The 26,403-nt window shown below is 47.1% G+C and overlaps 2 protein-coding genes across 3 annotated transcripts in view; one reads left to right on the plus strand and one right to left on the minus strand.

Moving 5' to 3' along the window:
- RELL2 (RELT like 2) overlaps window positions 1-20,783 on the plus strand; it is a 241,773-nt gene extending 220,990 nt beyond the window's left edge. Inside the window, exon 8 of one of the 2 annotated variants that reach the window (XM_078653504.1) lies at window positions 15,465-20,783. Coding sequence is in view for 1 of the 2 variants with exons in the window: in XM_078653506.1 (XP_078509632.1) it covers window positions 15,465-15,470 (6 nt within the window). In the remaining variant the exon portion in view is untranslated. The remainder of the gene's footprint in view (window positions 1-15,464) is intronic. The other variant, XM_078653506.1, reaches the window with a different exon arrangement.
- Window positions 20,766-26,403, minus strand: part of FCHSD1 (FCH and double SH3 domains 1) — a 316,141-nt gene continuing 310,503 nt past the window's right edge. The window contains exons 19-20 of the mRNA XM_078653503.1: window positions 25,095-25,162; window positions 20,766-22,537 (exon numbers count right to left, since the gene is read on the minus strand). Coding sequence (XP_078509629.1) covers window positions 22,475-22,537; window positions 25,095-25,162 — 131 coding nt within the window. The 3' untranslated portion in view covers window positions 20,766-22,474. The remainder of the gene's footprint in view (window positions 22,538-25,094; window positions 25,163-26,403) is intronic.

The following is a 26,403-nucleotide window of genomic DNA, read 5'->3' on the forward strand; positions in this document are numbered from 1 at the left end:
TACCCAGTATGAATCTGTTCTTGGCATGTATAGCTGTAGATTCACATGCTTTGCATAGCCTGCCATCTAGTGTTGGGTCCGGATGTTTGCACTTTGTTTTTCTTCGAAGAAGTCTTTTCCATTCACAAGGTAGGTGATCTCTCCTTTCGGTGATAATGTGCATGGGCATCTACTCCATTGTTAGATTGTTTTCCCGCAGAGGGTGATAATGGAGTTAGTAAGAGTAGTAGAAAGAGATGTCCATGTATATATGTATCTAAGTAAGATGTAACTGCAGCAGGTATAGGTACCCGGAGATGTAGGCGGGCGCATGTGAATCTACAGCTCTACATGCCAAGAATAGATGCATACTGGGTAAGTAGCATTTTCTGTTCGAGGCATGCGAGCTGTAGATCACAAGCTTTGCATAGCAATGATCTCCCAAAGCGGTGGCTAACCTGTGGCTGCTGCAGTCATTTGAAATAGTGTATGTAAAACTGCTTGGCTCACACTAGCTTGCTGTCTTGCTGACACTTCTACACAATAGTGTTTTGTGAATGTGTGTGGTGTAGACCATGTTGCAACTTTGCAAATGTCATCTATGGGTATATTTCCTAAAAATGCCTTAGAAGCCCCTAGTTTGCATGTGGCGTGCGCTCTAGGGGGAATTGACAATGTTTGTTTTGCTTTTGCATAGCATGTTTGAATGCAGTTGACTATCCACTGTGCAATACCTGATTTTGATATGGGATTGCCTTTATGAGGTGGAGCAAAAGCCACAACAAGTTGTTTCGTATTATGGAAAGGTTTTGTCCTTTCTAAGTAGTAAAGTAATGCTCTTTTCACATCTAAGGTGTGTAGACCACGTCCTACCACATAATTTGATTGAGAGAAGAACACAAGCAATTCAACAGATTGGTTGATATGAAAGGCAGAAATTAACTTTGGTAGAAATTTAGAATTGGTCCGAAGAACCACTATGTTTTGGTTTACTTGTAAAATTGGCTCTTCTATGGTTAGTGCTTGAAGCTCACCTACTCTCCTCAGTGATGTGATAGCTATGAGAAAATCTACCTTCCAAGTGAGAAATTGCAGCCACATCTGTGCAATGGCTCAAAAGGTGGACCCATCAGTCTGGTGAGGACAATGTTGAGATTCCACGCTGGAGCAGGTGGAAGTCTTGGGGGAAGGACTCAAGTCCCTCCATAAATGCTTTAATGACAGGCACTCTGAAGAGAGACACATGTTGTCTATTCTGGAGGTATGCAGCTATTGCAGCAAGATGTAAGTGTATGGATGTGTACGCTAAATTCGAATGCTGCAGATGTAATAAATAGCAAATAATGTTTTGAACTGAAGAATCAAGCGGGTTGATTTGATTGTTATTACGGTATATCACAAACCGCTTCCAATTTGCTCCATAGCAGGCTCTTGTGGAAGGACCTCAAGCCTCTTTGATGATGTTCATGCAGTATAGCGGGAGATTGAGGTAGCCAAACTCTAAGACTTCAGGTGCCAGATCGCATGGGTGAGATGACTGGGATTTGGATGTCTTATTTCTCCTCGGCTCTGCGTGAGGAGACTGGGTGTGAGATGTAGTTTTTGGTGAGGAACTACTGAGAGCTCCAACAGGGTTGTAAACCAGGGCTGACGGCCCATGTGGGAGCAACTAGGATTAGTGTCAGGGATGCGTGTCTGAGTTTACGAACCACTAATGGAATGAGTGGGAGAGGCGGAAAAGCATATGCAAATTTCCCTGACCAATTCATCCATAGTGCTTTGCCTCTGAACAATGGGTGTGGATACCTGGATGCGAAGCGTGGGCATTTTGCATTTAGGTTTGTGGCAAACAGATCTATGTATGGAAAGTCCCACATCTGAAAGAATGGAAGGTGAACAGTTCCCATACGTAGATCTGTTGTCTTTGACGACTGAGCAGATCAGCAATCTGATTGTTTACTCCTGGAAGGTGTTCTGCGAGGAGATACATTTTGTGGCATATGGCCCATCTCCAGATGGTTTGTGCTAGTGGTGACAGCTGGAGAGAATGTGTCCCCCCGTTTTTGTATGTAGTACATTGTTATCATGTTATCTGTATGAATCAGGACAGCTCTGCCTACTAGATGAACTTGAAATGCTTTGAGTGCTAGAAAAATCGCTAGCAGCGCTAGATAATTTATGTGAAGCTGCTTTTGCTGTAAGCTCCACATGCCCTGAATTGTGTGCATTTGGAGATGAGCTCCCCAACCAGTGAGCGATGCGTCTGCTGTTAGCACTATCTGTGGACCTGGGTCGATGAAGGGACACCCTTTTGAAAGGTTTTGTGTATTCCACCACTGCAGAGAGCGATAGGTGCAGCCATCCACCAACACTAGATCTGATAATAGACCCTGACCTTGGTTCCACGTCCCTGCTAAGCATTCCTGCAGGGGACACATTTGAAGTCTTGCGTGCGGGACTATTAGGATACAAGGCACCATCATCCCTAGTAACTGCATGAACACTCGAGCTGGCAATGAGTGTTGAGGCTGAAACTGAGAGAGTTGAGTCTCCATACTGCGTACTCTGGCCGGATTGAATGAAATGAAAAAATAATTTATAAAGCGCGATGGCTACCCAGGGGCGTCCCAGCGCTACAGAGGATGGGCTAAAGCGGAGTACGCTTGATTTAGACGGATTTTTCAAGATGGTTACTTAAGGGGGGATTTATTAAAAAGCCAGGTTTTAAGGAGTTTTCGGAAGGTAAGTTGTTTAGGTTCAGATCTAATTGAAAGGGGGAGAGTGTTCCAGATTTTGGCTAGGTTGTGGGAGAGCGACCGGCCCCCACACCTGGCTCTTTTGACACGCGGCACTGTGATGAGACAGGCCGTCCCAGATCTGAGAAGACGATTGGGATGATAGGCATTTACCAGGGGGCGGTTGATCGCAGGGCCTGTTCCCCAGTAAGAGCGGTGGGCAATACACATGGCCTTGAATTCAATCCTCGATTTCACAGGGAGCCAGTGGATTGGGGGACGCCAGAGCCTTTTGTGTATCTATAGTGGCTCCTAAATACACTTGCGTGTTGGATGGTTGGAGTTGGGACTTGGACAGATTTACTGTGAATCCAAGATCGTGGAGTAACTGTACTGTTTTGTGAGTGTGAGGTAGACAGCTTTGTTGCGAGCTGGCTTTTATGAGCCAGTCTTCTAAGTATGGGAAGACGTGAATGTGTTGTCTTTGTATATGAGCTGCGACTACTGCCAGGCATTTGGTGAAATCCTGGGTGTGGTAGTTACTCCGAATGGGATCACCTCGAATTGATAATGCTTGCCTACTACCACGAAACTGAGGTATTTATGGTGAGCAGGCTGTATTGGGATATGGAAATAGGTGTCCTTTAAATCCAGAGTGGAAAGAAAGTCACCTTGCTGATGGAGTGGGAGCACTTGGAGTGTTACCATATGAAAGTGGTTCGACTGAATGTATAGATTTAGTTCTCTAAGGTCTACTATAGGCCTGAGAGAGCCGTTCTTCCTGGGAATTAAGAAGTACAGGGAGTATAGACCGGCCCCTTGATATTGTAGCAGGACTGATTCTATAGCTCATTTCTCTAGCAAAGAGAGAACTTCTTGCTTGAGAAGAGTCAGGTATTCTTGTGACATTGCATGTGATCTTGGAAGAATGTTTGGGGGAGTGTATGTAAGTTCCAGACATTAACCATATTGGATAATTTGTAGAACCAATTTGTGTGATGTGATTGTATTCCAGACAGGTAGAAATTGGGAGAGACGTCCCCTACAGGAGTGGAATGATCTGGGGTAGCGGAAGGAAGTCACTGCTTGTTGTTTGCGGGGGAAGTGCATGTTGAGTTGCCACTGCCTCTTCCATTACTGTTGTTTCCTCTAAACTCACCTCTAAAATAGCCTCTTGATGAGGGCGATTGGTTGTTGCCCTTGTAAGAGCAGGAGGGAATCTCTGTGGATATATTCTTGGAGCCACCCCTGTAAAAGGAGCAACAAAAGGTTCCCCTATTTGAAGGTAAATGCAAAGCCCCCATGGACTTGGCAACTTCAGTGTCTTTTTTCATTTTTTCGAGTGAAGTATCAACTGCTGGGCCAAAGAGGCGATCCTTGTCAAATGGTTGGTTGAGAATAGAGGCTTGCACCTCAGGTTTGAATCCTGAAATTCTCAACCAAGCATGCCTGCGTAGTAGTATGCTGGTATTTACTGCGCGGGCTGCTGTGTCTGCTGCGTCTGATGCGCACCTGATGGAGGTATTTGTGAATAATTTACCCTCCTGAATAAGGTCATTAGCCTTTGATTTATGCTTATCAGGCAGAATATGCCTTAGCTTCTCTAACTCATCATACTGAGCCCTATCATAGCAAGCTAGCAAAGCTGGATTATAAGCAATGAGCCAATGATTGGCTGCTTGCGCCGCTACCCTTTTGCCCATAATGGATTAAACCCTAATCTGTTGACTGGATGTGAGTGTTTGATTGGTTCAGATGCTCCGTCCATCACCACCCCCTTTTGTACCACTTTGTTCGCCATACGTTGGCAGGGTATGCTCAGACATGAGTCCCTTGCTCACTTTGCCACTGGATTCAAGCAAGCCGGGCTGAAGACGGCTGAAATGCCAGAAACCGGTCCTCGGAAGCTTGTTTCCGGTCCAGGGAAGACATGGCTTGGCAGTTCGGGCTGGACTGTTCCCATGAACAGCACCTACATCAAGGGTCAGCTGCCTTTAGACTCTCTTGTGGTTTCCAAACCTCGCAGGAGAGCTAATTCACAGACCACAGGTGAGGCCCCTCCTCCTGGTAAGGAGTCAAAATTAATTGATGCCTCGGGCAAAAGGGTACAAAGGGGGGTGGTGATGGACGGAGCATCTGAACCAATCAAACACTCACACCCAGTCCACAGATCTGGGTTTAATCCATCACCGTTCTTTAGCCCACTCTGCCACCCCAGTTCAGACATGGCTATATGCAAATCAGTCTGACCCTGTGCCTCATGGGAACAGTCCAGCCCGAACTGCCAAGCCATGCCTTCCCTGGACCAGAAACAAGCTCCCAAAGACCGGTTTCTGGCATTACAGTCGTCTTCAGCCCGGCTTGCTTGAATCCAGTGGCAAAGTGAGCAAGGGACTCCCGTCTGAGCATACCCTGCCACACTTATGGTGGTCAAAAGCGGTATAAAAGGGGTTTCGGCCTGGCACCGGCATGGGGGCAACTTGAGCCAGAGCCGGAAGGCTTTTTCTTGTGTTTCGGCGTCGGGCCAGAGGGCGAGAGGTGATGAGAGCGCGCTGTGAGCAAGCAACGTGAGAAAGGTCCAAACATAGAGTGCAAGCGATTCTCGGCCAGCGGCTCATGAAAACAAGATGGCAACACCCAAGACTCGTAGACGGAGGCCCTTCGTTGAGCGGCTCATCTGCAGCGGTGAGTGACAGCAGCTCCAGAAAGGCTCCTGCGGCTTTGCTGTTGCCTGTGGAGAGCTGCGGTGAAAAGTCGTGTGCTCCCCAGCTTGTGGGAGGCTAGGTTTGTGTGCGGTTTCTGGAGGCATCGAGGGGCAGTGGCACTGCGGCCGGATCCATCAGCTCTCCGGTCCCCGACTGAGCATGTGGTGATCTCAGCACCTGCAGACATAAACACCTTAGCACTGTAGCCTGAAGGCGTCTTGGACATTGGACATTGCTGTGTTGTGGCGGCCCAGAGGGAGTACGGCGGCGGCGTTGTTGCCCTCCCCCATCGAGCACACACGTGGGCAGTGTTTCCTGATCCTGAGCAGTGGAGACTGCCGCTAGGTTGTAGCACCTCCTGGGGGCTTCAAGCACCTGATGGTGTGGTGATTCTGGCCAGTTGCTGCGTGTGGGACACTGCCGCCTATGTACAGGATGAGGGACTACCCCTTGCTGGCATCAGTCTAGTGAGTAGGACCTGCGGCTTTGTGGCAGCGGTGGCGAACGGCGACACGACATCCGGTGTAGCAGGGGAGGTCCCCTGAGGTGTCAGTGTCGGTGACTGTGGGGGCACCATTGATCCCCCGGCACTAAACCAGGCAGATAACGGACTACTCCATAGGCCGTAATAGAGTGCTAGGGCCTGGACAGGCCAACCAAATTGACAAGTATACCGTGGCCATGGGTCATGACGAGGATGGGGCCTGCGGGGGGACACCGAAGACCATAGCCCAGACCCATCCTTGAGAGACATCATGAAGGCCCTCAAGGAGCTAAAAGGCACCCAGGAGCCAAAGCTTGACTCCGTAACCGAGGAGGTGAACCCCCTGCGCGCTGACCTTCACAAAATCTCCGAGAAGGTCTCCACGGCAGAGGTAGGCATAGGGGCCCTGCAGTTCAAAACCAAGCATCTCGAAGACCAGGTTGCCACTCTCACAAAGAACCAATCGGATATTTACGCATGGCTTGAGGACCAGGCAGGGAGAGCCCGGTGCAACAACATTCGCCTGGTGAGGGAGCCAGATGGAATGGAGGGACTGTCAACTCACTTGTTCCTGGAGGACTTATTCTTGAACCACCTGAAGCCCAAAAAAATGACAATTGTTTTTCAGTAGAGCGCGCCCATAGGGCTCTTGGGGGCAGGCTTCATCCCGGGGGCCCTTACAGACAGATAAGTGACCAGTGGGACACCCCCTAACTTGCTGAAACTGAACTGCATTCCTTTGTGGACACTCCCTACGGGGTTGGTGGGCCCTGGGAAGGGGGGGACGTGACTTGATGCCTCCTGGCAAAGAGGGTCTGCAACTTTACACAGTCTGCTGCAGTACATGGCCCATCTATCCTTTCCTTTCTTGTCTGGGTGTGCGGGTGGGCGGCCTAAGTGAATTGTCATGGAAGGGGGCCTTTGAACTTTGTTACGGGTTTATAATGCCCGTCCGCAGACATAGACTACTTCACACAGGAGGCTAGTTCACGGCTCCTCAGAAATGTTTCCTTCTGCACAGTTTGAGTAACAGGGCCTCTGCGCGTTTGCGAGGTGGGAGGTTGGGGACTTACCCAGCAGGGTTGCAGGGAAGGGAGTTGGGTTCATTGTTTATTTGGTTTGGGGGGAGGGGATACACGCTCGAGACCTTGATATCCACCAGTTGTGGGAGGTTGACACAGAGAGTTTCCCACTGGCTAGGGCGCACTCATTGTCAGCAGACACCCTTGCACCTCTTAGTAAGCACTACTCAGCAAGGAAAAACCCCTCTGTTCCCTGGTTTATGGAGAGATTCGGAAAGTTGAGACAGGGCTGTCGTAAACAGCAGAGGCTCTGGCGCATACACCTAGAACTGTTGAATAGGGAATTGCATAAAGAGGATCTAAAAGAGTATAAAGCAGCCATCATGGACGGAAAGAGACTATACTTTTCTAAGACTAGGGAATCTTTGAAATCCTCTAGGGATCTTTTTAAGGTAATAAACTCTTACCTCTCCCCATGTCACTGATACCTAAGAATTTTCCCAGGAGCGCTCTGATAAAATATCTGACTTTTTTAATACAAAGATCTCAGATATTTACTCCTTGCTTGAAGCATTCAACCCCATCGCGGGGTCATCTGTTCGACCCACTCTCCATCCTAATGAGACCTCACTCACGGAGGGGTCTCCCAGTCTTCTCACTTTTCCTTGCATGTCTTCTGAGGTGACTGATCGTATTTTAAAACGGGTCAAATCGGGATCCCCACTGGATCCTTGTCCCCTCAAGGTGTTAAAAACTGGCAGTGAAATCAATATTCCCCATCTTACCGATGTTCTGAATGCTGCCTTCTCAGAGGGGCAATATCCCACCCTGTGGAAGACGGCTGTAGTGAAGCCACTTTTGAAGAAGCCTTCTCTGGACCCTGGTGAACTGAAGAATTATCGGCCGATCTCCTTACTTCCTGTTCCAGCTAAGATTCTGGAAACCTACCTAAACTCTCATCTAAGCACCTACCTAAAAGATCACCACCTACTTGATGGTTCTCAACATAGATTCAGAAGCCATCATAGTACAGAAACAGCCCTGAGGTCTGTATTTAACAATATCCGGACTCAAGTGGATGCAGGCACACCACCCTGCTTGTTCTAATTGACCTCACCGCAGCCTTTGATACCCTGTCGCCTCGCAGGCTGTTTGTGCGCCTCAGAGAGATAGGTATCGGGGTTCGGCCTTGGGGCTTCTCGCTTCCTTTCTTAGTGAGCGGGCACAAACGGTGAAGCTTGGTCAATTCTACTCAGCCCCCAAACCTTTGTTGTGTGGGGTTCCTCAGGGCTCCTCCCTGAGACCAACACTTTTCAATATCCATGTTGTTCCTCTTGCTAAGGTTGTGAGATCCTATGGGTTAGAGGTGCTGTCCTATACCCAAATAATGGTGTCTATTTCGCATAGAATAAGGGATTCAGCCCTTAACTTTAGGAATTGTATGCAGGCGGTCTCCTCCTGGATGGTGGAACATTTTCTGAAATTAAATGGAGAGGAGACGGAGGTCCTAATTTTTGGGAGTAAACAGGAGATCTGGTCCAGTGACTGGTGGCCGGACGCGCTTGGTGTCTGTCCCTGCCCGGTTTCCCATGGGAAAAACCTTGGGGTTATCGTGGACAATTCACTGTCTCTAAGCTTGCAGGTTAGCAGGACAGTCTCCACTTGTTTTGGGATCATTAGGATCCTAAGAAAAATCTCCCATTCCTCTCTTTCGCTGCACGTAAGCAGGCCGTCATTGCCGTGGTAACGTCCAGATTGGACTATTATAATGTCCTCTATATGGGCATCAACAAGGGCCTAGTGTGACGTCTGCAGATGGTGCAGAATGCTGCAGCCAGGTTGGTGATGAATCTATCAAAATACCATTCAGTCACAGCCTACCTCAAGTTGCTGCACTAGCTGCCTATGGACCGTGGGATCCTCTTCAAGACTTTGTGCATGACTCACAATGCCTACTACGGTTCAGGTCCTGAGGTGATTAAGGCTATTGTCCATCTCTATGTTCCTAGCAGGCGGCTCCAGGCCGCAGATAAGAATCTGCTAACAGTAGCAAGATATAAGAACGTTAAATGGGGAGGTAGAGCTTTTTCCACTGCTGCTGCTAAACTGTGGAACTCCCTCCCGGAAGAGCTCTCGAGTCAGGCACCCCATTCTCTTTTCCGTAAAGCCTTAAAGACCTGGCTTTTCTCACAGATCTTGGTATGAGCATGTCTCTCTGCCGGCACCCTCATGCTCAGCACCTTGACGCCCTTGGGCTAAGTTCGCGCTCTACAAGTCGAATATTCATTCGTTCACTCCACTGAGATAGGCATTACTCGTAACCATGGGGGACCCAGCTAGTATGCAGATATGGACATGAAATGTGAATGATCTTGGGAACAAGATCAAATGCACATTGGTTCTGCAGCACATTAAGAGGAATTCCCCAGACATAGTTCTGATCCAAGAATCGCACTTGCGGGGAAGTAGGTGTAAGGCCTTGGACCGTTTTGGCTACAAAATGATAGCCCAGTCTGGGTTTATGTCAGGGGCACGGGGTGGAAATTCTGCTGCACAATACACTGCCCCTTGTTATAACAGGCACATGGACGGGTGATGCAGGCTGTTTCGTTGCGGCAGTGGGCAAATGGGAGGGGTGTCAGATTGTACTTTGCTCTTGCTATATACCGCCGGCTCTTCACTCAGTGATTCTCCCGAAGTTTAGTTCATTCATAACAGACCTTCCCCTAGGGGTCCTCTTTATTGGGGGGGACACAAACAAAGTTATGGACCTAGAGATGGGCCGGCCTGGCTCCTGGACTGGCACGCAAGGGGAACGATGTCTGGCAGGCTTCGTCATGGCGATGGGCATGGTAGATTTGTGGCGGGCGCACAATCTTTCATTGAGACACTACACTTTTTACTCGGCACAACATGAGTCCTTATCCAGGATAGATCATCTCTTTTCCCGAAACGATAAGATGGGGGACATCCTCAACTCCAAACACATGCCATGAGGGATTTCGGATCACTCTCCAGTGTGCGTCACTGTTAGGGGCCCGTCTATCGACAGAGCTTCATTTCCGAGGATTGAGCCATGGCGTCTCCGGGACCCAGCAATTCGGGACAAGCTACGAGAGGGCCCGGAGCTCTATTTTAAAAAAAACAAGGGGTCTGTAGAGTCTCAAATCACTATTTGGGAGGCCTCTAAGACAGTGTTGAGGGGACAGGCACAGGCACTGATTGGAGCACAGAAAAAAGAAGAGTCTTTACAGATTCTGTAGCTGGAGCAGGAAATTAGCCAAATGGAGGGGGACAGTGCAACTGCCACATGTGCGGAATCGCAACACCAACTGGCACTGAGACAGTGAGCTCTTAGGCCCCGGCCAGTTGACGAGGCACGGGCTTACATGCGAACTATGCAACATCAGATATACGATGCTGTGGACAAGGCCCTGACGCTCCTGGCATGGCTAGAATGCCACGACCGGGACAGGTCATGGGTGACAGGGGTGTGTGATGCGACCGGGTCATTTAAGTCCACCAGCAATGATATAGCAGAGGCCTTTGCCGTGCATTTTGAGTGAGTCTATGCACCAGTCGGCACAAGATCGGAAGAGGACTGTGCAGAATTCCTGAGAGATTTTGCTTTGTCCGTATTGTCTCCAGAAGCGTGCAAACGGCTTGAGGCTTACCTTACAAAGGAAGAGCTGGGTAAAGCTCTTGGCTCCCTTAAAGCAGAGAAAGCATCAGGTCCCAACGGACTCCCAGTAGAGATCTATAAAAGATAGTCCTCGATCATTCTACCCACGCTCCGAGACATGCTGCTGGAGGCATGCTAAACAGGGCAGCGGCCGTCGGACCAGAGGGCAGCAACAATAGCAGTGATCTATAAAGCCGGGAAGCCACCCGACCTGTGTAGTTCCTACCATCCTATCTCCTTCATCAGTGTGGAGGCCAAGGTCTTGGGAGACAGGTTGGTGCCTGTCATTGTGGAGCTGGTCCACGTGGACCAGTTGGGGTTCATGCCCAATAGAAGTACCCAGCACAATTTACGGAGACTATATGGGGTGCTACACATGACTAGTGGCTCAGAGACCCAACAGACGGCATTGATGGCGCTGGAGGCATCAATGGCCTTTGATAGTATTGAGTGGCCATACCGGTTTATGGTTCTCCAACGATTGGACTGGGTTAGGCTCTTGTATGAGACGCCTACGGCCTGGGTGCGAGTTAATGGGGCATTATCCGGATCCTTTCAATTGCGTAGAGGCACCAGGCAAGGATGCCCTTTGTCCCGGCTCCTGTTTTCTCTCATGCGGGAGCCCTTGGCACTCTGGATCAGGAGGGATCCCATGATCTGGGATATAGAGGCGCCGGGGGGACGGGAGGGGCGTATTTCTCTTTACCCCAACGATATTGTTTTGTATCTGGCACAGCCGTATTATTCTATGGCGTGGGTACTACATATTTTTTAGCTCTTCGGTAGCTACTCCGGCTACAATATTAATTGGTCCACGTCGGTAATCTTTCCACTGGTGAGTCCCACCCAGTGTTCCATCACGGTGTTCGGCTCCAGTGGTGTCTGAAGGATTTACGTATCTCGGCACCTATCACACAAGAGACCAAAAGGTATTCCTAGACAGGATTCTGGGACCCCAAATGAGTCAGTTAGGGGCAGATGTAAGTCACTGGGGCACCCTCCTGCTCTCGCTCATGAGTAGGGCGGCTCATTTTAAAATGATCACGCTGCTGCAGCTTCTCTATATTCTTCAGAACCCCCTACCCAGTCCCTCCGACCTTATTCAAACATATAGCACAGGCAGTCAGGACACTGTTGTGGGAGGGTGGCTCCCCGAGAATCAACCTTCACAAGCTACAGAAGGGGGTATATGATGGGGGCTTAGCCATTTTGGATATCAGGCTGTATTACTGGGCCTCGCAGCTTCAGGTCACCAATGACTGGATATACGTAGGCGAGGAGGAGCCTGCCTACTGGGTTGATAAAGCCCTCATGCCACAAGGGAACTGCAAGCCACTCTTATATTCTCGGAGATCGCGTCCGGAGTTGCCTGAACACACTAAAGTGGTTCTACTGTGCTGGAGAGAGGCCAATAAACTCTTGGGCTAGGCGTGGATCGGTAGGACCCCATTATGGATGGGTGATCCGCTACGTGACGTAGCCTCACTGACAGGTTTTAAAGGGTGGAAATTGATTGGTATTGAATACCTGGGAGACGTATAGAAAGGGGATTCCCTGCTCACGTTTGAGGCTCTCCAGAAGGAATACAGCCTACATCAGCCTCAGAGATACGATAATAGAAGAGCCATACATGCTCTGCTCACTCACATACACAGTGGGGTCTCGATTCCAGAATATTCCCCGTTAGAAGATAGGCTGTTACTTGACCCCATCACTGAGAAACTGACCTCCACGATATACCGTAAACTTTTAAATAATGTACCAGACCGCCTGGTTACTCTCCGAGAGGCCTGGGTCAAAGATCTTGATAGCATAGAGGACGCAGAGTGGCAGGAGGCAATTCAGAGCCCTGGAGAGGTTGCAATACGCTCTATATTTCGACTAGTGCAGCTCAAGATTCTACCCACTTATATACATGAGGTAGGATCCCAACAGCGCTGTTCGTCAGGGAAGGGTACTTTCCTGCATATTCTTTGGGAATTTCCCGAGATAGTTTGGTTCTGGCAAAGTGGTGGGAGAGACTGTCCCGGTGGAGCCGAAGTGGCTTTTACTAATGATCAGAGGTGAGCCTGACTGGTCCAGATATGTGGGAATACGGTTAGCCCTGGCAGCAGGTATAGCAAAGCGAAACATTGCCAGGAGGTGGGGGCAGCTGGCCCCCGCAGCTGGAGGACTGGAAATGTGATCTTGATTGGTGCCAGCAGGCCAAAGAAACAGTGTATAAAAATCGAGGCTGTGCTAAAAAATGGGAAAAAGTGTGGACGCCATGGGGAAAGTATAGAGGGGTGGGCGTTGTTGAATAGACGCTTGTTGGATGTGTGAAATTCTTTCTGTACCCACATGAACATACTGCTACTAATCCTCTGTGTTCTCTCCAAAATGTACTAATGGAACTGTTTTGTGCTGTGTGGTCCCTGAGCTCTGTTAATAAAAAAGAGTTTAAAAAACAATCCTCCCTGAAACGCAAGCATCCTTGCACCAAGGTGCTACAAAGCCTGCGTTGGCGCCCTCATCCTCACTAGCCTTAGTGGGACGGGTAGCTGAATTCTAGAACAACTTCAAACTCAATGGGATGTCAAGAGGGTCAATCCTAGGGCCAATTCAATAGGCCCGATCTGTTCGGAGCGCGATGTCCGCTGCAGATTTACAGAGGCAATGTAAATTTGCAGCGGACATCGCGCCCCGAACAGATCGCGCCAGTGAGGATGAGGGTTCCTAACCACGAGTTGGTTGCCCCCCTTCCCACCCCCGTGCTGTCCTGAAGAAGACTCGCAGTCTAAGGTCTAACCCTCCCGCAAGCCACAAGTCGAGTCGAAACGTCGACGAACCCATCCCCTTGTACCTGGACCCACTGAACCCCTAACGAATACGTGCCACAGATGACTACAATCTGTGATTGTATAAACTATTGTAAATAGACCATGTAAAATAGACCACTGGGCCAGGACACCTAGATTGATACATTTGATCAATCTCACTTTGAATGTTTCTACTTTTCTCTACAATTCACGTTGAGAATACTTCCCTACCCACTCAAACTTTTCGAGCACTTCTTTCTCCTTCACGTTCTCCTTGGAGCAACCACGTTTACCATTTGATGACAAGTGCAAATACGTTTGGAATGAAAATAAATTCATGTTGCTGACTTACTCAATTGAAGTCTCTACGCATCCACTCCTCCATATATATAATAAAAATAAAAAAGTGTTTTTGATAACTTTTGTATGTATAAAACAATGAATGATATATGGATGGACTTTTTGGCCTAAAAGAGCATTAACTGGATTCTAGCTCTTTACTGTGGAAATACTTGATTAGTATCTATTGTTTAAACTATTGGTTTGAGGACCATTGTTTTCTATACCTTTCCAAAATTGGAGGACATCTGGCGCTGACCATGGGGATATGAGGACTTCGGGTGTATTAAAGAAGAAGGCCAGAGGCCTTGTTTAGAAGTCTTGGCTACAGACTGACTGTTCTTGTTTCCAATGCCTAAACTGTTATTCAACTGGGGATTGGGTCATCCTCTGGGTCATGAATGGATGGCTTTGTTGTGTATCTTACTTTCCTGCTCGTGATTTAATGTTTTTCCTCTCTATTATTGTGATTTTCCCACCGAGAAGCATTTAGAACTCACAGTGCTCTGGCTGAAAGATAAAGATGTATCGATTGTTGACATCAGACCTTGCTCTGCAGTGTCCATTGTCCTCCTCCACCTTTCTCCACCCCTACCCAGTGTCCTCTTCCTCCCAAAGTCCCCTTGATTTTTCTTCACTTTTCGACGCCAGGCATATTATTGGCAGCCCACTATCTTATTTTTTACCATTTCAAGATGGCCATCGGTGTGTGCACATGCATACGAGGGAGGCACCTATGGATGGCTTTGTTTTATTTTAACAAATCACATTCAAAGATGGTCATTGAGGACTTGCACACATCCACAAAGGGCACCTTTGAATGGGATATGTTAAAATAAAGAAAAATGCATTAATGACGGCCGCTGCGGATGCACGCACATCTGTAACTAGCATATTTTGATGTATTTAGTAATGTTTTAGAAACCATTAAGAGATGGCCACTGCAGATGGCATGCATTTGTGACAGTCACCTAAACCAAAAAGAAGCCAGAACGTTTTCCTGTTGAGACCCACTGGTTTTGCCACTTCTTGTTCCTTTTCTGTACTTCTTTGTCTCCAGTCTAGTAATAGAGTTCTGAATGTTTTGGGTTATACATCTTCCAACGTGCTAAAATGTTAACTCACCAAGAACTAAAAATTATTGGCAATCCTCAGGTATTTACCCAATGTTAAGGTCATTTCATGGCATTTTCGCTTTCTGCACATTTCAAACCACGATACTGTTACAACCCGAAGATTATGTACATGCTGAGATGACGACAGAACTTCTTTTGTTTAGATTTTTATATAGTACAGTGTCACTTTGCTGAGGAGCAGCCATATTTTCCTCAACATTAGGAAGCACGTAAACATCTCGAAACTGGGTTGGCTTCATTTAACCTACAAGATAAAGAGTGTATTTTATTGTATTACATAATATCAGACATTTGGTGTAGTTAATGAGGCAGTGTGCTTTGGAGAGAGCAGTGAGTTTAGGTACTGGCTTACATTTAGACCATGTGTTATCTTGAGCTAGTTACTTTACCTCCAGGGGCCAGAACCATAAGTAGAGGCATAGGCACTGCAAGAATGGGATACAAATAACCTGGTATCATGAAGGTAGGCCTTCTCTCAGAGATCACCACTGGCATAGGGAGGGTATGTGTGCCAGTTTTTAAGACAGCTTGTCTAGTTAGACTATCCTCTCATTCTACTTAAATCCTCCCTTTTGTATTTCCAGCCTTAATCTGACTCTCGTCTGGAGAAAAGGGAGGAGAGCTGGGACAGCTGTCAAAGAGAGACCAATGGAACCATCCGGATGTAACCTCCATGGAGCCACACCTGGGAGCAGAGCCGCTATTAGCACCGCGAGACGAGAACTGAAGCACAATGAAACAGCCATCCTGGATGTCAGCCTTGTACGGGGCTTCAAATCCTGAGTCAGAAGTTGGTGAAGCCATTTCTGCACCAATCTGCTTCAGTAAAATGTCAATGTATTTTAACATTCCACTCGACAAATGTCCTCCACACTATGACGTTATCCTACAAATGTCGAATATAATCTGCACAGCCTGCTCACCTACATGGTGAAATAGGTATTACGAGGACCTTCTAACCTGACTCTCTTCCTTGAACCAACCCCATTAAATGCGTTGCTTTTGTTGAAAGGCTAAACCTGTGCACAATCGATTCATGGACTTGGAGAGGACATACACAGAAGAGTTCTTACTCACTGGTGAAGCAGCTTCGGTGGCTTGAAATATAAGACTGGCATAGGATTTATTATCTAAAACACACGAGGCTGCTAATTTATGCCAGAACTTGTTGGGTTTACTCACCTGCACAGCTTACAGATGCTTCCAAAGAGTCTACTTTTGAGGCTAGAGTTGCAGGGTAAACGGTTGCTCTTGTCTGGTGATCGTCGTATGGCATCGCATACTTTGTTTTACAGGTTGATCTGAGGAATTAATGCAAATTTGTTGTACCTGAAAAGGCAAAACGCCCAATTTCCAATCACTATACTGCATTTGTCCAAGTGCCCCCCACCCCTGCTTCTAGTCAGGCTGCAACTCTATCTCCAGTAACATGCTAGTGCGGTCTGATACTCAATATGGGAAACAACCATTACAACGCAGTACCTTTAGAACGCAGCTGCCTTTACATCGCATGACATTACAATGCATGTCACTACAACTGTCCTTCTCTCAAGTGCCTACATAATGGAAATTATATATATTGAATATCAGTTTAGAACACTTTATACAAAAGTTTCCCTGTCATAGCTGGCATAACATGCACAAGTCTCTGCTTTTCAAAGAGTCTGCATACAGCCAATCAAGTATTTCATAAGCACCTAACTATCCCTCCATGTGATCATGATACCCAACAACCTCAAAATGCATGTGCCGGCATGTAGACAACCAACCTTCACCAAAATGTTAATTGAACCTACTGTCCTTACTTACAAAGGTCCTCATGTACCAAACCAGGTTTCAACTGTATCTATACTTCTTATAGGCAGGTAGCCAAATGTTCTAAACTAGGACTTTCTGAAGGTATTTCCAAGTGTCCCACCACACCTAAAGTTAAATCTTAACATCCACCTAACCATTCTGCCTTGCATGTACCCCAGCTTTCCTGAGTACAGGTGTGCACAGGCTTCAACCTTTTCCTCCATGAACAGGCATCAAGTACTCAAAAAACACTCCATGTTTGTGTCTGCGAGCACCTAACTTACAACACTATCTAATCAAGCAAGCAGATGTTCATGTGTACTCTGTGCAAGCCCTCTGTGTCTTCACCTGTAACCAGCATTTATTCCATGCAGATGTCATCATGTATCTATGTATAACTGCCTAGCAAGCATCTGCATTTACCCAATCATTCTTTCCTAAAAGTGGCTCTGATCATCCAACCATCATTTGCTGATAATGCCCTGTGTACTCAGCAATCCTTTCCTCCAGCTTTCCATATGTAACCACTCATTCTCCCCCAGCAGTATCCAACCCAGTGTTCATCTGCACTGGACTAGTCTTTGCAGCCTGGACCAATGTCCCTATCTGTTGTTCCTTCAGGGAAATACCCAATGTTCACCCCCATCAGTTTTACATCACTCCTTCATGAAGGGCCCATCTGTACTTACATGATCTTTTGTTTTATGTATCCATATAGCTGCCATCCTGTGGCTGTAAAAATATAAAATCCCTTTGAGTCCTAAAGATGATCTTCTGCTACCATCTAGTTATATGAAAATGTACACTTCTACCCTTTACAAGGTGCAGAATATGTAGAGATAATGAAAATAAATTAAAATCGCGCATTCTGTGCTGTATATGGTATCTTTATCCCTACCGTGCCTCATCTTTGCAGCACCACTGTAATCAGTGCTATTGTGCTGTACTTCAAACAAAATCATGGGCCTGATGTACATAGCCATGTTGCCATCGCAAACCCCATGATTCGCAAAATCACAAGGTGTGTTCCCGCAAATATATATATTTATTTATACTGAGCCCATTTTGTGAGTCTGACAATTCTTTTCAACTCTCCAAATGGGTTTTGCAACGTTTTCAGAATTTCAATTAGCAGATGGCATGAAAGTAGCATTACCCAATTACAAGTCAAAGTGGTATGTATCAATGAGTTGCAACTTCAGTTGTAAACCATCAATCATTTACCAACACCTTAAAGGAGGTGGTACATGATTGTCAAAAAGGAATGCATCCTCTTGAGACACGTTCTCCTTTCTGAATCCTCATACGTGACCTTGGAATAGAACAGGCAGTAGTCCCTAGGACTACTGCCTGCCCCTCTCAATGTATTCCGAAAGCAGTGCTGGTGCCTTTGAGAAACACAAGTTGCTTTTCTTTTTTTTTAAATACCCTTTAGGAATGCAAATACAGGTATTGTCATCTGCAGTTCTTTGCAGTCAACCATCACTGTATTTTTAAACAATCACAAGGAGTCACAAATAGAGACCATCCCAATTAATAGTCATTAGGCAGGTGGTTCCGCAACCCTCTTGAAACGTTGCTATGTGACCTCTCCAAACCCACGGAAATCAACTGAGGAGTACCCCAGGAATCATCACTCAGCCCCACGCTCTTCAACATCTACATGGCCCCCCTCGCCACCATCATCAGACAGCATGGGCTCAGCATCGTATCCTACACCGACGACACCCAGCTGATCCTCTCACTCATGAAGAACCCCGAAGACACCAGACTCTGCTTCCAGGAAGGAATGAAGAACGTGGCAGCCTGGATGAAAGACAGCTGCCTGAAGCTAAACTCAAAGAAGACCGAGGTCTTCATCTTCGGACCCTGCACCTCCGCCTGGGACATCCCCTGGTGGCCATCCACCCTTGGGAGCCCACCCACCCCAACAGACCACACTCGGAACCTCAGCATCATGCTGACTCCTCCCTCTCTCTGAACCGCCAGATCAACGCCGCCGCATCCACTAGTTTCAACTGGCTTCGCATCCTCCGTAAGACTTTCAAATGGATCCTCCCAACTGCTGAAGGACTGTCACCCATGCACTCATAACCAGCAGACTGGACTACAGCAACGCCCTCTACGCCAGAATCAACAAAACACTTCTACACAAACTCCAAACCATCCAGAACGCCGCAGCCAGACTAGTCCTCTGGATACAGTGCTATGAGCACATGACCCAATATCTATGAAGCCTCCACCGGCTCCCCGTCAAGAAGAGGGTCACCTTCAAACTCCTCACCCATGCCTACAAATCCCTCAACAACATTGGACCCAAATACCTCAATGAGAGAGTATTCTTCCACATACCCAAGAGGAATCTCCGCTCTGCTGAGCTTGACCTGGTAGAGGTCCCCCGCATCCGCAGAAACAGAACAGGAGAGGGAGCCTTCTCCTACATCGCAGCCAAAACCTGGAACGAGCTCCCTGTGAACATCAGACGCTCCCCGACCCTACACACGTTCATGAAGGACCTCAAGACCTGGTTCTTCGACTGAACCGGAGCAGCTCCCCACCCCCTCCCCAGCGCATTGAGACCCACAAAGTTGGTGAGTAATTTGTAACCACATTTTGCAGCGGCTCTTAATACATTGGGTCACGTATTATAAATATTACAATTCTGAAACCAAATTTTAAAAACAACTTTGCTCTCAAAACCGAAATTCCTAGCATACAGCTTCACTGTCTCCACCATGTCCCCAAAAGTGAATCATTGCATTCAACATCATATTCCTACCTGCTCTTCTCTGCATTCAGATTAGTTAAGTCCAACACACACGTAAAGGTCAAGTTTGTGGTACCATAAAACCCAGAGTCCCCTGCTTTACTGGTGCATTGCTGATCGTCACTAAACTTCACAACCTTTCTTCACATGATCAAACATCCTACAATGTCGCCTCAGTCAAGACATCACTTCCTTGCTGCTCAATTCCTTGTAGGAGATCAACTGAGCTAAAATCAATTTTCTAAAGATAGATGGTAACTCTCGGAGCAGTCAGCATGCGTGAAATGTTTTTTTTTCTTTCTTTTTTTTAAACATACGTTCTCCGGGTCACTCAAAATATTGTGATTGCCTTGAAATTTTCAAGCCATCACCCTGTCTTAGTCTGAATGTTGCCATCTTCAATCCTCAAAGGCCTATGTAATCCAAAGCAAGCATGGCAAGTTAACCACTAACTTCGCCTGATCTTTGCGCTCTCTGTAAATCCTCAACAAATGAAAATCAATGCACAGCCAATACCCCTCACAACTGTAATGACTGGAGATGTTCTGCTTTAATCTTGGGCAATGCCTTTTCCCTACCTTCCTCTAAACCTAAGCCACATGCATCTTTTTCTGCTTTTCTTCCATACCTAACAATTGTCCTCCATATGTTATCCGAGAGTCCTGCTTGCTGCATGGCCTGCACAGCATTGCTCAGCTGCCTTTGGGTCAATAGTACTTATTTGGTGAGTGCATTTAAAACATTAATTTGAAACATGTAGTGCACATGTACCCTCCTTTGGGACAATCAATGCTTGTTTCACGAGCGTCCTCAAAAACAAAACCCTGAACATGAGTTGCCGCCCTGCTCTGGGCCAATGGCTGTCTGGTAGTCATGAGCATCCTAATTCGAAAAATGTAGCACACAAGTCACCCGCCTATAAATCAATGGAAGTTTCTTTGGTGACTGTCTTGAAAAGGGAAATCAGGAACAAGTGTTAGTTGTGCAACCCCAAAACTCATCGTAGCCCTCCATGTCAAGGCCTGTTCGTTTGGTAAGGGAAATGACGGATAACTTGAAACTGTTGAACCCAGGCAATGGATTGGCAAGTGCCTTGAAAGGGATAGCCCGAAGCATTCAGCAACCCCAATCTCCTTTGGGCCTGTAATGTATGTTAGGCGAGTGCCTTGAAAGCGATGATTCTGAACCCAGTGCAACATATGTGCCCACTCTTTGCAAACACTGCCGTCTTCCTCTCAGCCTCAGACGATGTCCCCCTGGTCAACATACTATCAGGCCTGGGGCATTATCACTACACTGTAAATAAAGCAAGCAAATGCCATTAAAAGTGTAAACCTCAGCTGTGTCTGCGTGTCTTTATTGGTCACAGTTCCACGGATTCCAGGTCTTTCATGTGTACGCCTTCTTCTTTGAAGTTCACAGTGTGTACAGTTCATTGCACTTCTGTCCTCAATTACCAAATGCAGCCAGAACAAAGGTTTTGCAAAGCAACGCAATAAATTAGAGCTAAGAGAGGGGCAGGTGGGATGTCTGGATCCGCCCTCTCCTCAGAGGTCCTCTTATTCCCAAATGAACCCCTCTGCTGGCCTCATATTCCCAAATGAACCCTTCTGCCGGGATGTGAAAGGCTTTGCCGTCCTAGGCACGGGGCGGGTTGAGCAAGAGGCTGCAGTGCATTTCAGTGGGTTGCAGAGTAAGCAGTTCCTGAAGGGTTCATTTCCGCTCGCTGTGCTTGGCAGGCCCATTCGTCCGTGGTAGGCAGGGGGCACCAGCAAGCAAGCGAGTCCCACGAAGGATGGAGAAAAGCTGCTTTGATTCTCCCGGGGTTGTTTATCCTCAACAGCAACGAAAAGTTATTTAAACCAACATAAACAGTTCAGAGGAATGCTCGAAGGAGTTGCAAGAGAAGGATATAAGAAAGCCCATAAGAGCACTGAGAACACCACGTGACTTCCTGCCGCCACGTGCCCTCGAGGCTGATGGGCGGGACTAAGACGGGAAAGGGAGTTAAGGACAGCAAATACAAGTTGCAGGGATGAGTAAGTGGGGGGGGGGGGGGGGGGGGGTTTAAACTAAAATATTTAGCCCTGGCTTTTCGGTATATGGCGAGCGGAGACAAGCCAGAGCTTCCTGTAATCAATGCTCTTGTTCCCTATTACACTACTCCATGACAGATCATGATAACCTCTATTAATCCATACATTTTGCATTTTTATAGTACCCGTATCATTTAAAACTGTGAGACAAACCAGCACTGGATCCGCTCGTCTGATCGACAGTTGCTCTGACTTATATTGTTCAAGTTTGCTCAATGCATTTAGGGAAAAAACATGCATGATGCATGCCTGAGAATGGAATAAGAGGTGGAAGATGACTATACTACATATTTGTGAAGGGGTAAGTGTAAGAAAAGAAAATCGGAAAATCTAGAGAAAATGACAGAAGTGGGTTGTTGGCTAATGACACTTTCCAGTTTTTGAATGACCTGTTCCAGCAGGAGTTGCACATTGAAGTATGCTTAGAAACAATACCAGATACAATAACGACATGTTCAGTCATTCTGTACAGCTTACAGCCAGGAAAAGTGGAAAGGAACAGCTAATATGGAGCCTGGCATTCCCTCTGAATGAGCACACAGCAACTGGATTTAGATAAGGTGCATTCACGATGAAGCATTAGGGTACTTTCGCCATCTGGATGCATGTTCTTCACTGGCAGATGAGCCTGACATCGTTGTACCTCTCAATAAGGATCTTCTTGAAGCTGAAGCATATTAAGTCCACTTGTTTATATGTCAGCAGGCTACCTCTATGAAAGCTAAAGCTCATGTTTTTATTCATTAAGCAGAGGTAGGTCAAAAGGATTGCTTGATCGTCCAATGAACGGAGCTTTATCTGCAATGTACCCATGACACATTTGTCCACATATTCATGGCACAAGGAGGAGGCTTTGAGGACTCCCTTTGTTTGGTTCATGCTGAAGTCAAGCTGAAGATACTGAAGCGTAGAATATATGCAAGCAGCTTGGTTGTCAGCAGTGTTCCTCAGAATCCGCTTCTGATGTTTTTGTGGGTGGTGGAGGGGGCGCTCGCAGCTGTGAGAAAGAGGCATGGAAGCAGAGTTAGTCTTCTGTGGTTGTGCCAAGAACAGCCTTTAGGCAAGCAGTGAATCTTTGCAACAAATTTCAGTACAAAGCGTCCGCGCACGCACATACACCCACAGACACACACAAAAATGATTCCCTCTTCTGATCCAAACCTGGGTAGGTGGAATGTCACATGATACCTTATAAAAGAAACACGTTGTAAACTAATGGTCACAGGTAAGTGCAATTTTCATTTTGTTGTACGTACACTATTATAAACTCACGAGCTGTGCATTGACTGTAATGAGTACCATGACCTACTTTAAAGTGGTGATGGTTAAGTGAAGGGAGAGAACTTAAAGAGAATGTCTTTAATTATGAAAACCAGCCGCGGCTCCTCGGTTATGGCGGAGGTGCGCCCCCCCCCCCCCCCCCGCCAACAGCTGCAATATGTGAAAAATAAAGTAATAAAACAGGTTTATTATCATTTTATTTTTCTTCATTGGGCCAAGTTTAGGGGGCAGGGGCATCGTGAACACCGGCATAGGAGGAGTAGTGGGCACTGTTGTCAGTGCGCTTGTGGGTTTGGCTGGCCGTCTCACAACGGCCAAATTGACAAGCGCACTGACATGTCTCCTACCCGAGCTGCGTCGCCGGGTTGGAGACACCAGGTACAGGCTCCCAGTCTCTCTGGGAGCGTAAATCCAGGGAGCCAAGCCAATCCTGAAGATTCACACATGCTGCCAGGAACATGAGAGAAGTGCTGGGATTGGCCGTAGGAGTCTGGAAGCCTGTGCTGTAGTGGAGACAGAGAGGAGCGGAAGACCGGCGATGCGGCGGGCAAGTTATTTTTTTCTTGTATGTCTTGGTGTTTTAATTGCTGACCACCCCCTCTCCCCCACCACTTTTCCCTACCACTTATTACCACCCTCCATTCGTCACTAGATATTGGAGTCTCGTCATGCCATTTCCTTGAACTATCTAACTCCTCACCTCCTCCCTCCACCTTTGCTGCCTCTCCTGGTTCTCTCCCTCATCAACCTCTCCTCCACGAGCGTCAGTCCCCCTTCCTCCTTCATGTAAGGTAGCCTGGGTTCTGCTTCAAACACTAGATGAGAGGGTGTTTGAGACATGCTAAATCCAGACTGAGCTACAATGATAACTTACAGTTGCCCTGACACCCCTCACTTTTGACCCTCTCCCCTTTTCCCTAAGAGTCTAGGTCAGAGGAGAGAGGCCAAGCCAAAGTACATCAATAGAAGAGAGTGTCACAAGGTCAAAATTATGAGGAGTGCTGGCTCCTCAGTCCCAGCATCTCCAGCCACTCTCCTTTGATCTTGGCATCTTTGCCTGCAGACAGCATCTCCCTTCAGGGTTCCACTCGGCCTACCTTGTGGCGGCCTGACTACGGACCGGGGTGACTGCCAGGGGAGGGCATGCTTACACTGGGCCTCAGCATCAACCGCACATAGTTTCACTGTCTCCACCCAGATGAAGCTGCTCATTCCTACGACGGGGTTGTGGCTGCCAAATGACAACAACCTTCTCTGAAGCCCAAAAAGGCATATTGCCTAAAAGACAGACACACAGACTGAAATCACTCCATCATTCGCTCCGAGCATTCACTTGGGCAATGCACGCCCACCTGTCAGGCCCAGAAATGGTTTCTATTTGATCTGTGTTGGTTCAGTAGCGCTGACAAAGATGGATACCATGTGGGGTGCCCCTGTGCGGGGATACTCGATACACTCTTAGCATGTCCTTATCGCATATGGTTCCAGAGAAGGGCGGTTCCTCCTCAGGGGCGAAGCAGCGTTGCACCCCTGTGTGAGGTGCCCAGTGCCTATTTTTAGAAATAAGTCCTAAAACTAGCAAAAACAGTAAAAGCAAACACACTTCTGTTAAAATTAGAAGCCAGACTGTAAAAAATAAAGCTGTTCAAATGGGTTTCGAGAGTCATTACAGAGGCACTCGGAGTCACCTACCTTGGAAGCACAACGTGCTGGCGCATGACATATGCTATGAATTAACCCCAGAGCGACTACATTTTGATGAACTGGACACAGGAAATTTGCATTACAAGTTGGCATCTGAGTCCTCGCTGAGGAAGGGACACTTTTAAGTGCATTGTTGAACTGCGTTCTATCCCCCTGTGGTGCTGTGTTCTCATTTCTAGAATCATCTCCTGACCCAAGGCTTGAGTGCCCTCAATGTCTGCTGGCAGGGTGCTTGGCGAGGGATGGGTGGGCGGATGAGTGAAAGGGAGAGTCTCTAGATGTATGTATGTATGAATGAAACATGGATGAATGAATGGGGATGATTGGGTGAATGATGTATGGGCTGAACATCCTTATGCCGGCTGTACTCTCTCACTAAGTAAACTTCATCCCCAACTTTTACACTCACCACTTTGAAATGTCACCAGCCACCACTGTGCAAACATACATATCAAAATGCAGGAGGAAAGGATACAGCTATCTCTTCTGGCATTCTTGCCTCTTCCCGATATGACCTGTCTCTTCTCACTTCCTAATCTTATGGTTTATAGATCTGAGACATGACTTACCGGCCGAATCCTCCCCGCTGCCAGGTCTGGTGAGCTCTGTGCACTTCTTGGACGATCATCCACAGGGACTGTAAACAAAATGCAGGGTGAATGACAAGATTCTGTTCAAATATATGTAGAGGTTCTACATTAATCACGAGGAAAGCCATGGCCAAGCATTTGGGCTAAATCTTCCGAACACTAGAGTAGATGTTCCATTTAGGAGTCCTAATAATTATTTGGGTACAACATAAACCGAGACAATGTTAACTCCTGGTTTTGAAGACCGCAATATGCCATCTACTTGCAGGATGAATCAAGTATGCAATCTGATCCCATGCTATGATACACCCATATCTACATTATAATTGGGGACAGTAGGATCTGTTCTGCTTTTTTATTAGCTCCAGCGTGTCCCTCACCTCTACCAAATAACAGAATTGTTTTTTTTAAAATATATTTTTATTGCTTTAATGTAAACAACCAATTGAAATAATGCAAATAATAATGCAATCAGGTTAACATGCAATACAGCATAGGATGAGCTAGGGCAAGGCCTAATAACAGGTACATGTGCATATCATTAAAATTCGCAGTCCCCGCTATTTATACGTCCCTTATGCCCATCATTTCGATTCAATCATAGTAGTCTCTCTTGTCTAAAGGTCAACAGGAAGATACATGTGCCCTCTCATGAACCTGGATTGCTGAAATGCAAACTCCCACCCTTCTCCTATATCCCACCCCCATCCCTGTATGCGTAACATCTATATACATGTATTCATGAATACAAGAATCAGCTGCATTGGTAGTAACCAAAACTAAACATCAAGCAATGACACAGTTCTCTGTTGCCAATGGTAGCCCCAAAACAAGATATCACAGTGACATCTCTCCAGGATAGGCGACATCATCAAGGTGACCCATCTAGTGCTGGCGCGTCTGAATCTAAATCAGAGTTCGTGTCCGGTACTTTTAATGATACCACCAATGTTTCCCAGGCCCTCGCCACCTTCAGCACCCTTTCACTGTTGGTGCGGGTCGCCAGCTGCAGCCTCGTTGCCCCCTCATATTCTGCCCACTTAAGAAATTCAGCTAGCCATCTCCGATAGCTAGGACCCTTCCTGGCCTTCCAGTGGACTGTGATTTCCCTCTTCGCCAGCAATAGCCCTAGATCTATGAATTTACTTGTTACCTTGTTCTTAGAGGTGTGAGGGAACCAGTGCATCAAGCAGAGGCCTATGGTGGGCTCAATGTCTCTAGCTGTAATTTCCTGTAGCAATGTGACCACCTCCTCCCAATATGTTCCCAGCTGAGGGCATCCCCACAT

This window comes from Lissotriton helveticus, chromosome 7 (assembly GCF_964261635.1).
Source record: "Lissotriton helveticus chromosome 7, aLisHel1.1, whole genome shotgun sequence".
In the NCBI taxonomy this organism is placed as follows: domain Eukaryota; kingdom Metazoa; phylum Chordata; class Amphibia; order Caudata; family Salamandridae; genus Lissotriton; species Lissotriton helveticus.